We start from the raw sequence: 16,059 nt of genomic DNA, 5'->3' as shown, positions 1-16,059 counted from the left end.
AGAGACAAACCTCAGAGGCCGCCCAGCTGCGCCTCTCCCTTTGCAAAGCTCACAGCAAGAAAGGAGTCATCCTTATCCCTCTAGTCTCCCACCCTCGCCCCCCCACTTGCCAACTCTACACCCCTTTGGCCGGTCCCCGCCGCTGCAATGAGCTCCCCCTTGGACTGGACCTGGCGGGACGCCTAGAGCCCCGGTTGCATTGCCCTAGGAGAAAGGAGGGGGGCGGTGCATTTTGCAGGAGGAGGAGGAGGAGAAGGGGGGTGGGGGAGAAAGAAAATTACGCGGAGACCTGCCAAGCGCCACCACCGCCGCCGCCGCCACCGCCGCCGCCGCCGCCACCGCCGCCGCCGCCTCTGAGCTGAGGCGAGCAGCCGGACTGTCGACTGACTTCCCCGGGCATCTCCGTCCAGCGGGTCGCAAAACTCGGCGCAGCTTAAGCCGCCGCTGCCCGGAGCCTGCATCCAGCTCATTCGGCTCCTCGGGGGTGGAGAAGTGGGGGGGGTGGGGTTGTTTGGGGGGAAGAAAGGGGAGGGGGAAACGAGAGAGAGAGAGAGAGAGAGAGAGAGAGAGAGAGAGAGAGAGAGAGAGAGAGTCAGTGGTTTCCATGGTGATGGAGCTGAAAGTGCAGGAAATTTAAAGGCTTGGACCCTTCGAGACAGACAAACCGGTGCCAACGTGCGAGGAGCCGCCGCCGCCGCCGCCGCCGCTGCTGCTCTCGCTCCTGCTCTCGCTCTCGCTCCTGCTCCTGCTCCTGCTCCGGCTCCTGTTCCTGGTCCAGCTGCTGCCTTTGCCACCGCCGTTATCGCTGCTGCTGCTGCCGCCGCTGCCGCTGCCGCTGCTGCTCCTGCCCTTGCTGCCGCTGCCGCTACTCCCGCCACCGCCGCCGCTGCTGCTGCTGCTGAAGACTGCCCTACAGAGCACCGAACACCAGGCTGGGGGGAGCACCCCCGGGACCCCTACACGGGAGTCCACTCACCCTGAAGCGCTCCTGCCGAGAAGCAAGGCAGCACTGTGAGCAGGAAGCGAAGGAGGAGAGGGAAAAGCCACGCCACCGCTACCGAGCGAGACAGGCGAGTCCCCGCGCCCCGCGCCTCCTCCAGTCGGGAGAAAGGAGAGACGAGCCAGGGACACCCCAGGCACGACCGCTGTCCTTGGAGTCACTTTGGATGCGCCCCTTCCCCAGCTAAAAAAGAGAGGACGAATTAGAAGAAAGTTCACCCACCCCTATCACCACCCTCGGTGGGAGAAAGGAGGGCAGAGGGACCAGGATTTTCTCCCATGCTGCCGGTCCTCCGCTACCCTCGGTTTTGGTGAGCTGCTCCCGAGAGGGAAGACCGCCTGAGGGGGCTTGGCGTGATTTTCGTCCGGGGGGTGGGGAGGGTGGGGCGGGGGACCCAGGGAAATCGCTGCAGCTCCAGCCCCGCGCCGGAGGCATGGAGCGGTGCCCCAGCCTGGGGGTCACCCTGTACGCCGTGGTGGTGGTACTGGGGCTCCGGGCGGGGCCGGCGGGCTGCCAACACTACCTCCACATCCGCCCGGCCCCCAGCGACAACCTGCCCCTGGTGGACCTTATCGAGCATCCGGACCCTATCTTTGACCCCAAGGAGAAGGATCTAAACGAGACGCTGCTCCGCTCCCTGCTGGGGGGTCACTACGACCCGGGCTTCATGGCCACCGCGCCTCCAGAGGACCGGCCAGGCGGGGGTGGAGGGGCCGCCGGGGGCGGCGAGGACCTGGCGGAGTTGGACCAGCTGCTACGGCAGCGGCCGTCGGGGGCCATGCCGAGCGAGATCAAAGGGCTGGAGTTCTCGGAGGGCTTGCCCCCGGGCAAGAAACACCGGCTCAGCAAGAAGCTACGCAGGAAGTTGCAGATGTGGCTCTGGTCGCAGACCTTCTGCCCAGTACTCTACGCGTGGAACGACCTGGGCAGCCGCTTCTGGCCCCGCTACGTGAAAGTGGGCAGCTGCTTCAGCAAGCGCTCTTGCTCCGTGCCGGAGGGCATGGTCTGCAAGCCGGCCAAGTCGGTGCACCTCACTGTGCTGCGGTGGCGGTGCCAGCGGCGAGGGGGGCAGCGTTGCGGCTGGATCCCCATCCAGTACCCCATCATTTCGGAATGCAAGTGCTCTTGCTAGAACTCGGGGTCTCTCTTGCCCAGACCCCAACTCTCGATCCACCTCCTCGCCACCCACTCCACCCCACCCCCATTCTGCCATCCTCCCAAATCGGATTCAATGAACATTTTTTTTTTGGCTACAGAGACATAGCTTTCTGGTTCATGTAATGCACTGTTAACTGTGTAGGAATGTATGTGTGTGTATATACGGTCTCAGTTTTAATTTACTTATTAAAAGGTCAGTATTATACGTTCAAAGTTACCGGCTTCTACTGTATTTTTAAAAAAAGACAAAAGGAAAAAAAAAAGCAGAGAGAGAGAGAGACTGTTATTCTGGTTGTTGCTAATGTTACCCTGCTATTTATATCCAGAGCACTTCGCCTGGCGAAGCAGAAAAAGTTATTTTTTTTTTAAGTACAAAGATGGGGGGGGGGGAAACTTTTTTGTAGAAGGACTTTTAAAAAGAAGAAGCTATTTTCCATTCTTCGGAAAGTGTTTTTGTTTGTTTGTTTTTTGTTTTTGTTTTCCTTGGACCTCGCAGAAGCTATAGAGTTCAATGTTATTTTACAGTTATTGTAAATAGAGAGAACAAATGGAATGACTAATCATTGTAAATTAAGAGCACCTGCTATTTATTCTTTATAATATCATCCCGTGTAGCAAAAGAGAGAGAGAAGTGCAGAGCAGAATTAAAGTCAACCACTAAAACCGACTCTGCGCCTGGGCACTGCCAGTCTATTTGTTGACCCTCTTTCCTGGCTGAGGGGGGTGGATTGGCCGGCGGGCGGGTGTTGGGGGAGGTGGGTAGTGGGGTGGGGGGATCCTCACGTGGGTTTTCCTTGAATGGAGAGAAGGAGCCTCTCCAGCTCCCGGGACTCCCCTCCATTGGGGGTGAAGAAGAGGTTATCACCTCCTAATGAGTTTCTCAGCGGCTGCTGGCGGGGGAGGTGGGGTGGGGGCAGGCAGTGCGGTGAAGTGAGGAGGGGGGCTCGGTGATCTCACACCACCTCTCTTTGGAATCACATGGCTCCTTCCGAACTCCAGCTTTTTTTTTTCCTCTCCCTGTTACTAAAACTCCATCTCGTCTTGACCTCGACACCCAGCCGGCCTCCCGGAGCTGACCCTAAGCTGGGCTGTGGGGCGGGGGGCGGGGAGTGGGGGGGAGACAGCCGCTTTGTCCTGCCTGACAGGCTGTTCACAATGGGGACACGTGTCTTTCACACCTACCCTGGGGGCGGAGTGCAGCTGAAACTTGACCCCCTCTGAATGGGAGGGGGAGGAGGGGAGGAGGGAGATCTGAGCGCCCACCCAGATCCCAACACCCCTCCCGCCTCTCCTCTACCCCACCCCAAGATCTAGTCCCCGTTAACCCTTTGAGCGCCTAGAAAACAACGGAGGAAACGCTGCCAAGGTGCGAGTAGGAGTAATCTGTTTTAAACTGGCAGAGGGGTGTTAAGGCCATACACACACACACACACACACACACACACACACACACGAGTCCCCTAGACACATAACCCCCCTTTCTGTACCACCAGAGCTTGTGTGTGTGTGTATATATATATGTATGTATATATATGTATGTATGTATATGTATATTCTTTTTAGCCGCAGGCTAGAGATATTTAAGAGTCTGTCCTAAAGATCCAGGTAACCTCCCCTCCAGTCTTGTCACATATCTGTAGAGACCCCTCGGGGTTTGGACTAGGGCGGGGGAGACTAGTTCCCTGGAACTTTGCAGCTCGGGTCTCGGTGGCGTGGGTGAGGGGGTGGGGCGGAGACTAAGGAAAGCTGCAGCTAAAGTCGTCTTTTAGCAATTTCACACCAATACACGCCTTGGGGTGGGGGTGGGGGCGCGGGAGGGGAGGGAAAGAGTTTATTTCCAACACGATTTGCACCGAGGACTTTGGAGCAGGATGGTTAGCCTTGAGGAATGTTCTTTTCTGTATCCCATGCTTCTGATTAATGGATCAATAGAACTCAGAGAAAAAAACTTACCCTTGTCCCTTGTTTCCTCCCTCCCGCCCATCGGCACCCACCACTGTCCCCCGCCCCCTCAAACTCCCTAAAAGACACCCCTCCTCCCCACCCCCATCGCCGATCTGGTGTTGCGCTCCTCCCCTAGCCAGCTCGGCCAGCCGCAACATAGCATGGCATGGCATCTAGGTCTCTCTCCGTTTCTCAGGCGGGCGATACTGAGCACACCCAGCGCTACCCCTCCACGTGGGCCAGCTACCTGACACTGCGGCTCAACACTCCCTTTATTTATCTTGGACTCCAGAGCTCCTCTCCTTTCCCTGGCTTCCCTCCCTTCGGATGGCCACCCCACCCCCCTGCCACCTCCCACCCCCCCCACCCCCACCCCCTCCTTGCAACGCCTACTCCCTCGGCTCCCGCCGGGACTCTCCCAAGTCACCGAGAATTCACGCTAATTATCTCCAACCTCCGTTGGGTTCCCCTGTGCCGGGTCAACCTCCCCATTCCCCCACCCCTGCCCCGTCCCTCCAGCCCAGCCCGAGGATTTCTTCCCACCCTCCACCCCAGGCCCAGCCTCTTTGGCTCCTCGTTTCAATAGCCAGCCCCCTCCCCTTCTCCGTCTGTCTCTGTCTCTGTCTCTGTGTGTGTGTGTGTGTGTGTGTGTGTGTGTGTGTGTGTGTGTGTGTGTGTGTGTGTGTGTGTGTGTGTGTGTGTGTGTGTGTGTCTCTGCCTGTCTCTCTCTGTGTGTCTCTGTCTATCTCGTCGTTTAGGGTATTCATTAACTGAGTGCCAAGGAATAACGGCATTATTCCCCCCCAGAGAAGGCACCCTGCCCCCGCGACTATCTGAGGCTTCATTGTAAAAGGATTAAAAGTTAAAGACCTCCATCTTATGATTCTTCCATTTAATCTTCGTGGCGCCTGGGAGACATGCTCGATGGATGATGGCTTTTAAAATATTCCTAATGTCGGCTACCTTTTAAGACTCCAAGCCGAGCAAACAAACGTAATTTATTTCCAGAAGAAAGGGGATATTGAGATGTTTAAGTTTATGAACTGCCGTCCCCATGTATATTTGTTAGATTCTGACAAATACCCAAATAACATTAAAATCAGCCATTCATCACTTATGAATTTATGCAAAACTTTCTGCGCCCCGGGCCAATATTTTTTTAGACAGAGTTTCACTTGCAAAAGGGGCTGACGGGGCGGCGGAGGGGGGCAGGGTGGGAGTCTCAAAAAAAAAAAAAGCCGAAAGCAAGAATTTTCATGCCTGGTAAACACGCGAATTATGCGAAGAGAGTTATTCCCAGCTGGGCCCGCAGCCAAGGTTCCAAGAGCCGTAGCGAGTGCCCCCCACCCCCACGTTGGAAATGTCATTGGATTACAATGCGAGGTCTTCCCCCTCGGCAAGAACCCCCTCCCCTAAGCCGGTCTCCCTCCTCCTCCCCACCCCTTTTCATTTGGAAAACCCTCTTGCAGCCGGAGAGCTTCTCCTTTTTCACCTCCTCTCCCTAAGTGATCCAGGGAGGCAGGAGCAGGGCGCAGTAGTGAAAAGTCAAACAAACAAGAGAACTCTGGGCTAGGGAGCAGCCAGTGGTTCTCCAAAGCTACTCGTTGGCGTTCGCCCCAGAAGACACTTGCCAGGATAACGGCTGGACAGGGAAGGTGGTCATAGGGGAACCTGGACGGCTGCTCTTGGGGGCTGGGGCTTCATGCTTAATCTTTCTCCAACGAGTCACATTTTTTAATAAGACTAATAGCAATCGGACTGGTAACAATAGTTGACTTCAGAAAAAAGGAAGGCTCTCTGGTCAGATAAACAGAAAGGACTGTCCTCTCGGGTCAGCTAGTGCCCATCTCCTGCCAGGAGGAATATTGATCTCTGTAGAGTCTGCTGCCTTGACAGCCTGTCTCTCTGGATTTATGCAGCTGCTCGGAGGGACACTGCAGTGCAGAGAGAATGGAGATTTATAACTGCTATAGCTCCAGAAACAGGGCAAACATGAGTTACCAAAAATAATAATAACTCATGAAAAGCTCCAAAAGCCCCCACACACTCATATCCACACACCGCTTACACTTGAAATGATTAAATGGACCCATCCATCAAATGTGAAATCTGTGCTCAGCACACACACACACAAACACACACCAATACACACTCCACCCTACCCTGCCCCCTTACTAGAGACAAAATGAGAAAGGCCAAATGTCCAAGAAAAACCAGGTTCCTTTCTCAACACCCTTTAAGAATATTCTGGGAATGAGATCTGTTCACTGGTATATTTCAGGCTTTATAAATTCAGACCTCAGCTTCTTCAACTGCTGGGGAACAGGGTTGAAACTTGGTGGCAGCTGCAATAAGAAATTGACTGGGTGATATTAACAGCACTCTGGATGGAGTTCCTGCTGGATGAGGACAGCAGCATGGGGGTCTCAAGTGAATGAAAGGACAATAGAAATTCTGCTGGACATGCAGACTGGAAGAGATCAAATCCTGGCTGTTCCAAAGACACAAACTCTCTGAGCCTGTTTTCCTTATCGGTAAAATAGGTATTTGTATTATCATAATAATGCTGGCAACAAACAGGCAGCTGTCGCAAATGTGCTGCAAAAGAAATGCTCAATGCTGGAGGGACTGGGAGAAGATAGGCAAACTAATAAAAGCACTGTTGGTAGAGTTGTACGTTGGTCCTCATTAAACAATAGAGAAAAAAAAGAATTATGGCATTAGTATCTAAGAGTAAAAATTGTATCTTTACTGTTTTCTTTTTCTCTTCTTTTATTTTCCCAGAGAAATCTTCTGGAAGTTATCATAATTGGTCAGAAACGGCCTCAACTAAGCTTACCTGTCATGGAAAGAGTACTACATTCAATGAGAAAACTTGGTTTTGAATCCTGTGCCTGCTATTTGCTGCCTAGGTGACTTGCCTGTGCCTTAGTTTTGTTTTTTATCTGAAAATGGAGAGGTTGAGTAGATGAGCTCTAAACTTCCTAGCACCTCCAACTCTATGATACTATGGGACATTTATTGATTATTTATAAACTGATTTACCAAAGGAATTGCAACTTGCCTTCTTAAAGGAAGTATCCCACCCATCCCCCGTACTCCCCTATGAAATCACAGTATCTCAAAGTATTGAAGCATAACCCCACTCCCTCCCTTCAGATAATCTCTTCGCCCTTGACTTCTAAAACTGCTCCCCTAGTTTTCTTCTTATCTTCCTCAGTTCCTTCTCATTTCTCATTTCCTTAGCAGGATTCTCATCTTTCAGGCCTCTAATCATCCTTCCAGTGCCCTTCAGGTATACATGGATTTATCCACCCACCCAAGATTCTATCATAAACCCTTCATATCTTTCTACAGCTCCTTGTGGATAATTCCATCAGCCTCCAATTATCACATGTATGAAGTTGAATCTCAAATCTATGGGTACGGCTTTAATATCTGCTCAGAATGCATTTCCAATTATATTTTGGATATGCCCATCTGAACATCAAATCCACCAAGATCTTGAAATCAAGATGTCCAAAATTGAGCTTATCATCTTCTCTCCTAAATCTGCTTCTCCTAATTTCCCTCTCTTTGATGGCGCCTCCTGGTAGTTCTGATTCAAACCCTCTGAGTTATCTTTGACTCTTCCCTTGCCACATACCGCCCCCATCCCATCAGTTGCCAAGACCCACACATAACTGCCTCCAAAGCATCACTCACATCTGTTCCCCTCTCTGTACTCGTGGCTTCCACCCTAGTTCAGGATCTGATCACATCTGGCCTGGACTATTGCAATAGTCTCCTAATTGAGCTCAATGCCTCCAGCCTCTCTTTTTCCCAATCCCTTTGTGAGCCAGCCCCTAAATAATCTTCCTAAAACTTAGGTCTGACCATATTTTAATCCTTGTCAAAACCTTTCATTTGCTCCCTGTAATCTATAGGATAAAATATATATATTTCTCAGCCTGTCCTTGAACTCCTTCGCAGTTTGGCTTCAACCTCTTTCTGGCCTAAGTGCACATAAAATTATCGTATATATAAAGTACACATAAAATTACACAAGAATAGTAGCTTTTTAAGCTACTCTCCTAGGAAAAGTCAAGATTTATCCTGAAGGATCTATGAATAGTCAATTCTTATAATATCAGCTTAGAAGAGTGAAAAAAGAACACTGATTTGGGAATCAAATGACTTCAGTTTGAATTTGGGCTCTCCTTATTTACCAAGTGCTACCTAGGACCTGTTACTTCAACTCAAATCAACAAACCTTTATCAGGCTTCTATTATGGTCAAGACACTGTATGGGCACTAGAGATACAATGATAAAAAATTAAGCAATCCCTGATCTCAAATACATTACATTTTACAGGGATGAGATAAAATGCAGGAAAGTAAATGAAAAGTAATACAAAATAATTTCAAAATGGAAGTAGTGCTAATGCTGTCTTCCCCATTCAGATTAGTCTCCTCTCTCTCTCTCTCTCTCTCTCTCTCTCTGTATATATATATATATATATGTATATATATATATATATATACACACACACACACACATACATATATATATACTATGAGCCTAGTTACATACATGTTGTCTCTTACATTCAAATGTATGATCCTTGAGAACAAAGACTTCATTTTATGGCTGTTTTTTGCCTTTCTTAAAATCCCTCAGTTTTTAGCACAGTCCCTGGCAACTTAAAAAGTGCTTGTTTCCTGCCTGCTAATGGTAGGAGGAATCAGGAAAGGCCTCATGAAGGAGGTAGCCTTTGGCATGTATTTTGAAATAAGGTGGGTATTCTAAGAGATGGAGAAGAAAGAGTTTGTCCTAGAGAAGAGAGACCACATGTGAAAAAATACAGAGGCAGAATATGAAATATCGTGTACTTTCACCAGCTACCAACAGGGCGGATGAACTGAATAGAAAGTGTATGAATGGGAATAATATGAAATAAGACTGGAAAGGTAGGTGGGAACTAAACTGTGGGAAGCTTTTAAGTGCCAGACTGGGGATTTTGTAACATAGCCTAGGGGGCAAAGAGGAACCACTGAAGATTTATTAGTAGCAAGGTGATCTGTTCTAGAAATATGATTTTGACATCTATATGGAAGATGCATTGGAGAGAAGAGAGTCTGGAGCCAGGGAAACCAATAAGAGGTGACTACACTAGTTGAGGCCAAAAGTGATGAGGGACAGAACTAGAAGTTGTTCTAGTGCAAAGAAAAGGATATCAAGAGATGTTGTTGTTTCAGGATCTCAGTTTCTTTCTTTGTATAAAGAAGACTTTTGGACTACATGATGTATAAAGTCATTTTCTCATCAAAATCCTATGATCTATAGGCCTCTTGAGTACCCACATTTAAGTGAATTTATGATGTCATAAATTAAAGAGTTCTTTCCAGCCATGAAAATCATGACCCATCCATGTCTGTGCTTCCTGTGATACCTTTATCCCTGTTCTCTCAAATGCTCATTACAGAAAGTTTACTCACTGTGCTAGAAATCTTCCTCATGTTCTCTTGATATCATGAGAGTATCATTGGCATACTCTGACTGTCCATTGTCATCCTTCACTCTTGACATATGGCCTGCCCATATTCTCTTCCAGCCATACAAGGAATTTCTTGATGACATCCTTTATTTCCTTTTCTTCTTCAGAATTCTTGGTTGGTTATATGTTGCAGCCTGGCCACACCTACCATGAGTTTATTGCCCTCTATGTTCTACTTGTTGTTAGCTCTTCCCATGCTGGGGTGCTATATAGCAACACATCTTTTTGCCATATATCTTATTCTCATATAGCAACTGGAGTGGCTGGAATGAGCTATGTCTTGCTGCCACACTAGTAAAATTTTAATATTAAAAAGATGGGCCTTTGCTTTCATGTGAAGCTTAGGTTCAGTAATTGCTTTGTAATTTTCTAAAAGCAATTAGCCCCAGAAGCCTTCCCGATAAGATCAGGTGTGAAACAAGGATGCCCATTGTCATCAATATTATTCAATATTGTATTAGAAATGCTAGCAATATCAATGAGAAGAAAATGAAATTGAGGAATCGAAATGATCAACGAGGTCATAAAACTATCTCTTCTTGCATATGATATGATGATATACTTGGGAAATCCTAAAGATTCAACTAAAAAGCTAGTAGAAACAATAAACAACTTTGGTACAGTAGCAGGATATAAAATAAACCCACAAAAACCATCAGCATTTCTGTATATCACCAATAAAACCCTGCAAAAGAGATAACACATTTAAAATAAATGTAGACAGCAAAACAAACAAAAAAAACAAACTATGAATATATCTACTGAAATAAACCCAGGAACTACATGAGAATAATTTGAAACTTTTTTATACAAACAAAGTCAGATTTAAATAACTGGAGAAATATTCATGGGTAGGCAGAGCCAATATAATAAAAATGACAAGTTTACTTAAACTAATCAATGTATTTAATGCCATCCCAATTAACTTAAAAAATAATTTACTGAGCTAGAAAAAATAATAACAAAATCAATTTGGGAAAACAAGAGGTCAAGAATATTAAGGGAATTAATGAAAAAATATAAAGGAAGGAGGTTTAGCAGCACAGGTCTTAAACTATACTATAAGGCAGTAATTATCAAAACTATCTGGTACTAAAATAGAAGGGCAGATCAGTGGAACAGAGTAGACATACAATATACAGTAGCAAATGATTATAGTAACCTTGTGTTTGACGAATGTAAAGATTTAAGCTTCTGGGATAAGAATCCATTATTTGGTAAAAAAAAAAAAAAAAAAAAAAAATTATTGCTAAAGTTGGAAAGCAGTCCAGCAGAAATATTTTACACCATTTACCAAGGCAACATTAAAATGGATATATGACCTATACATAAAGGGAGATATCCCAAGAAAATTAAAAGAACATGGAACATATTACCTATTAAACTTAAGGATAGGAGAACAATTTATCAATAAAGGAGATAAAGAGGATTGTGAGGTATACAATGGATAATTTCATTTACATTAAATTAAAAAGCATTTGTACAAATAAAATCAATGTAGCCAAAATTAGAAGGAAAATAGAAAATTGGGAGAAAATTTTTATAGAATATTTCTCAGATAAAGGTCTCATATATCACAAAAATATGTAGAACTTTGTCAAATTTATAAGAATATGTCATTCCCCAATTGATAAATGGTTAAAGGATATGAACAGGCAGTTTTCCAATGAAGAAATCTAATCTGCAGTCATATAAAAATGCTCTAAATCTCTAATTGATTGGAGAAATGCAAATTAAAACAAGCTATCATCTTATACCTATCAGATTGGTTAAAATGATAGGAGAAAATGACAAATGTTGGAGGGGATGTGGAGGTAAACGGGACACTAATTCACCATTGGTGGAACTGTGAACTGATTCAATCATTTTGGAGAACCATCTGGAATTATGCCCAGTTATAAAATTGCATATACCCATCTACCTAACAACACCACTATTAGGTCTGTTTCCAAAGTTATTAGGGAAAAAGAAAAAGAACTTATATGTTCTAAAATATTTATAGTGGCGGCAAAGAAATTGAGGGGATGTCCATAAATTGGAGAATGGCTAAACAAGTTGTGGTATGTGATTGTGATAGAATACTACTATACTATAAGAAATGATAAGCTGGTTGATTTTTAGAAAAACATGGAAAAACTTGTGTGAAATAATGAAGAGTGAAATGAGCAGAACCAAGGGAACATTCTATACAGTAATAGCAATATTGTTCTAAGAACAACTGAACAACTAAATCATTCTGAGTATTATAAATACTCAAATCAACTACAAAGGACCAATGATGGAAGATGCTATCCACCTCCAGAGAAAGAACTTAATAAACAGAAGCATGTATAGTATGGTTTTGTATATATACACATATTTGTGTCTAATGGTAACCTTCTCCAGGACAGGGTAGGGATAGAGGAAGAAAAAAAAAGTGCACAGCACATGACAAAGGAAAACTTAGAACAGAGCGCAGAAAAGCGGGGTAGCTTTGAAAACAATGTGTAGTACTTATTACATAGTTTTTCCCAAAAATAAGTAAACTGTGAAATGGAAATTTGTGGTTTTATATTGAATCTTCTTTTTATGTTGTGCTGTATACATGGAAATGTCCTCTCTCTCTCTCTCTCTCTCTCTCTCTCGCTCTCTCTCTCGCTCTCTCATCTTTTTGTATTTAAGTTCAAAATGAATAAATATTTACAGGTGGAGGTACAAGTGGAAAGCTGACAGAAAACATAGAAGGGCCCTTCAAGATCCAGTCTCAACCACTTAATTTGTGGAAGGGTCCCACCAAAGTAGTGTGATCTAGGTCATATAGTAGTTAGTGGCAGAGCCCAGATTAGGATCATAAAATCATAGATTTAGAGCTAGAAAGAACCTTCAAAGTCATCTAGTCCTTATTGTTGTTGTTCAGCTATATCTGACTCTTCAATCCCCCATTTGGGTTTTTGGTTTTGTTTTTTTTTTTTGTCAAAAATACTGGCGCAGTTTGTCATTTCCTTCTCCAACTCACCTTACAGATGAGGAACCTCTGGCAAACAGGGATAAGTGACTTGCCCAGGGTCACACAACTAGTAAGTGTCTGAGGCCAGATTTGAACTCAGGAAGATGTTTCCTGACTCCAAGACTGGTATTCTATACACTATGCCACCTAGCTGCCCTTCATCTAGTCCTACCTACTTGTTTTTCAGATGAGGAACCTTTAGCCCAAAGACACAGAGTCACTTGTCCACAATCTCACAAGTAAGCAAGTAACAGAGCCTGGATCTGAACCCAGGCCCTCTGTCTCCAGATCCAGAGCTCTTCCCACTTCTTCCCCAGAACTAGAGCATAGTTATCTTCCTTCTTAGTCCACCGCCTCTCCCTACAGTTTGGAACAGGAAATAATTCAAGCCAATTTAACAAGTATTTTATGTGCTTCCGTAAAATGGAGGGGGTGGTCTAGATGATCTCTTTCTGCCTCCCAAAGAACTACATTATAGGCAGGTCTGTGCTGGGAAATGTTTAACAATTGATTCTTTGAGAAGAAGAAAAGCACCAACAGACTTACATTTATTCCGCATCGTTAACATTTTCTCCATCACTTTCTCGAATCTAGACAATCAACAAAACAATAAATCCTGCCCGGATGTGAGACAGATGTCAATATCCAAAGTGTAAATGTTTATATTGAAAATTTAACAATCACCTCCGGCATACTCCTGATTATGGAGTACTTTAAAGCTTATAGAACTCACACTATCCAGCTGGGTAGTCAGAGAAAGAACTACTATTTCCATTTTTGTGATAAGGAAGTGGAGGTGGAATGAAGTGTACTGCCTTGACCAGGGTCCCATAGTTAGCATCATGTCAGCCATGTCTCCAAAACCAAAGTTTATTTGTTTCCATCACATGACTCTGACTCTCTATAGGGCACCTCTATGACTATGACCAAAAAAAAAAATGTCCTCTACAGACAGCTCTGGAACTTAGAGGAGGCAGAAATCAGTGTAGGCTGGAAGAGCTGGGGCGGAGTGGGGGGGGGTTGGGGGGGGGAGGGGGAAGAGGTAGAATTCAGGTTGTTTTCTTTCCCTTTTGTCAAGGTTTCAACCCTTCAGACTACAGTAATGCCTACTTTACATTAAAGATTTCCCCTGATTGCTTCAGGAAGAACCTCAAGTACAGAATGAATGTAATGAATGAGTGAATGAATGAAAAAAGCATTTACTAAGCTCTTATTATGTCCCAAGCACTGGGGTTCTTGTCTTCCAGGAAATACCTTTTGCAACTAAGCAAAGAGGAAGAGATCAAGACAAAGCAAAGGATAAAAAGAGATCACAGAAAATAGAATGGATAATTTTGATTATGTGAAATCGAAAATTTTTTGTACAAACAAAATCGATGCAATTAAAATGAAAAGAAATAGTTAAGTGGGTGGAGGAAGGATACTTTTTTAATAAATTCTCTTTTTTTAAAGTCTAATATCCAAGATACAAATGAGGAACTGGTTTGACAAAATAAGAACAAGAGCTATTCCTCAATAGATAAATGGTCAAAGGACATAAAGTCGTTCTTAAAAGGAAGAATTCTAAGCCATCAACAGTCATATGAAAAAATGTTCCAAATCACTGATCTTTAGAGAAATACAAATTAGAGCAACTGTGAGGTTCCCTCTTATATAGAGTGACAAAAATGACAAAAAAAAAAAGGAAGATGGCAGTCATTGGGGGGCCTATGGAAAAACAGGAATACTGATGTACTATTGATCAAGTTATATGAATTTGTCTTCTAGCCATTCCAAGAAGAAATTTGGGACTCTGCACCAAAACTTATTGAACTGTGCACACTCTCTGACCCAGTGATAAGTTTTTTATTGTTGGCTCAGTCATGTCCAACTCTTTGTGACCATGTGAACCAACTATCCATGAGGTTTTCTTGGCAAAGATACTAGAATAACCATTGCCATTTCCCTCTCCAGTGGATCCTTTTGTTAGGCAGTTTTGTTACCCAGGGTCACACAGTCAGTAAGTAAATGAGGCTAGATTTGAACTCAGGTCTTCCTGACTCCAGGCCCAGTGTTCTATCCACTGAGCCACTGGCTGCCTCGGTAATTTCATTACTTCTCCTATACTCTCTAAGAGATCAAAGAAAGAGGAAAAGGATCCAGGCATGCAGAAAATAATTATAGCGACTTCTTGTTGGATGACAGGACTGGAAACAAAAGAGGTACCCATCATTCGGGGGATGGCTAAACCATAGTGGTATTTGAACGTAATGGAATATAACTGTACCATCAAAAATAACTAAAGGAATGACTTCGGAGAAACCTGAGAAGACTTACATAAACTAAAACAAACTGAAGTAAAAAGAACCAGGAGAACAATTTATACCATAACAACATTATAAAAAAATGCTTTTTGAAAGATTTAAGAACTCTGATCATTGCAATAACCAGCTATGTATGACTACAGCAAAGATGGTGAGGAAAACTACCCCCCTCCTGATAGAGAAATGATAGACTCAAATGCAAAAAGTAGCAAAGAGAAAGGGAATGTGTATGTATGTGTATACATATATATATATATATATATATATATATACATATATATATATATATATATATATATATATATATATATACCCACATATTTATGTGTGTGTGTGCAGGTATATTTGTATGTAGCCTACTATGTGCCGGGTACTGTGCTAAGCATTTTACAACTATCTCATCTGATCTTTATAATATCCCTAAGAGTGCCATGCTCAGGTAAATTTTATTATTCTCATTTTACACAAGGCAAACAGAGATTAAGTGTCACACACTTAAGTGTTGCTCGGGGTCACACACCTAGCAAGTGCCTAAGGTCTAATTTGAACTCACATCTTCCTTACCCCACACCAAGGACTTTCCACTGAATAGACATTTTCAGAAATGGGCAATTGATGGATTTTCTTGGGGGGGGGAGGGAAGAGGAGGAGGGAGGGGATTATGCATATCTGTTACAAGGGTTTTATTTATCTCTTTTTTTAAGGAAGAGGATTTGAAGGGAAATGGGAGGGAGGTATTACCTGCCACCCCATCATCAAAGAAACTTAGAAAATGACATGGTGAATTTATCATATCTTATTTTTTAAATCAAGCTCTATGTAATAAAAATTATGGATTAATATATAAATAGTATTTATGTTCTACTGTGTTTACAGAAATGATATTTTTTTCCTCCTTCAGTGTTGCTAAGTGCAGAGTTTTAAAACATTACATTTAAAAGAAGAAGGCATCAGACTAAAGTGAAAATGGAAGTAAAACCATAATAATCCACATTTACATGGCATAGCATTTAAGGTTTGCAAAGCACTTTGCATATATTTTGTCATTTGATCCTCACAACAACCCTGAGAGGAAGGTGAACTTTTTGCCCCCATTTTACAGTAGAGGAGACTGAGACCTGAGAAGTGAAG

At 44.2% G+C, this 16,059-nt stretch overlaps 1 protein-coding gene across 1 annotated transcript; it reads left to right on the top strand.

Annotated features, from left to right (window-relative positions):
- Window positions 1–1,433: 1,433 nt before the first annotated feature.
- On the top strand, window positions 1,434–2,132 carry NOG (noggin). Its single transcript, XM_036753176.1, has one exon. The coding sequence runs from the start codon at window positions 1,434–1,436 to the stop codon at window positions 2,130–2,132; it is 699 nt and encodes a 232-aa protein (XP_036609071.1).
- Window positions 2,133–16,059: the final 13,927 nt, after the last annotated feature.

The sequence above is a fragment of the Trichosurus vulpecula genome, chromosome 4, assembly GCF_011100635.1.
Source record: "Trichosurus vulpecula isolate mTriVul1 chromosome 4, mTriVul1.pri, whole genome shotgun sequence".
In the NCBI taxonomy this organism is placed as follows: Eukaryota; Metazoa; Chordata; class Mammalia; order Diprotodontia; family Phalangeridae; genus Trichosurus; species Trichosurus vulpecula.
The sequence above is the reverse complement of the archived record's forward strand: the minus strand, read 5'-3'. Positions and strand labels throughout refer to the sequence as shown.

What these genes read in the sequence shown, in the direction of transcription:
- NOG (XM_036753176.1), top strand. Translation starts at nt 1,434, where the DNA reads ATGGAGCGGTGCCCCAGCCTGGGGGTCACCCTGTACGCCGTGGTGGTG.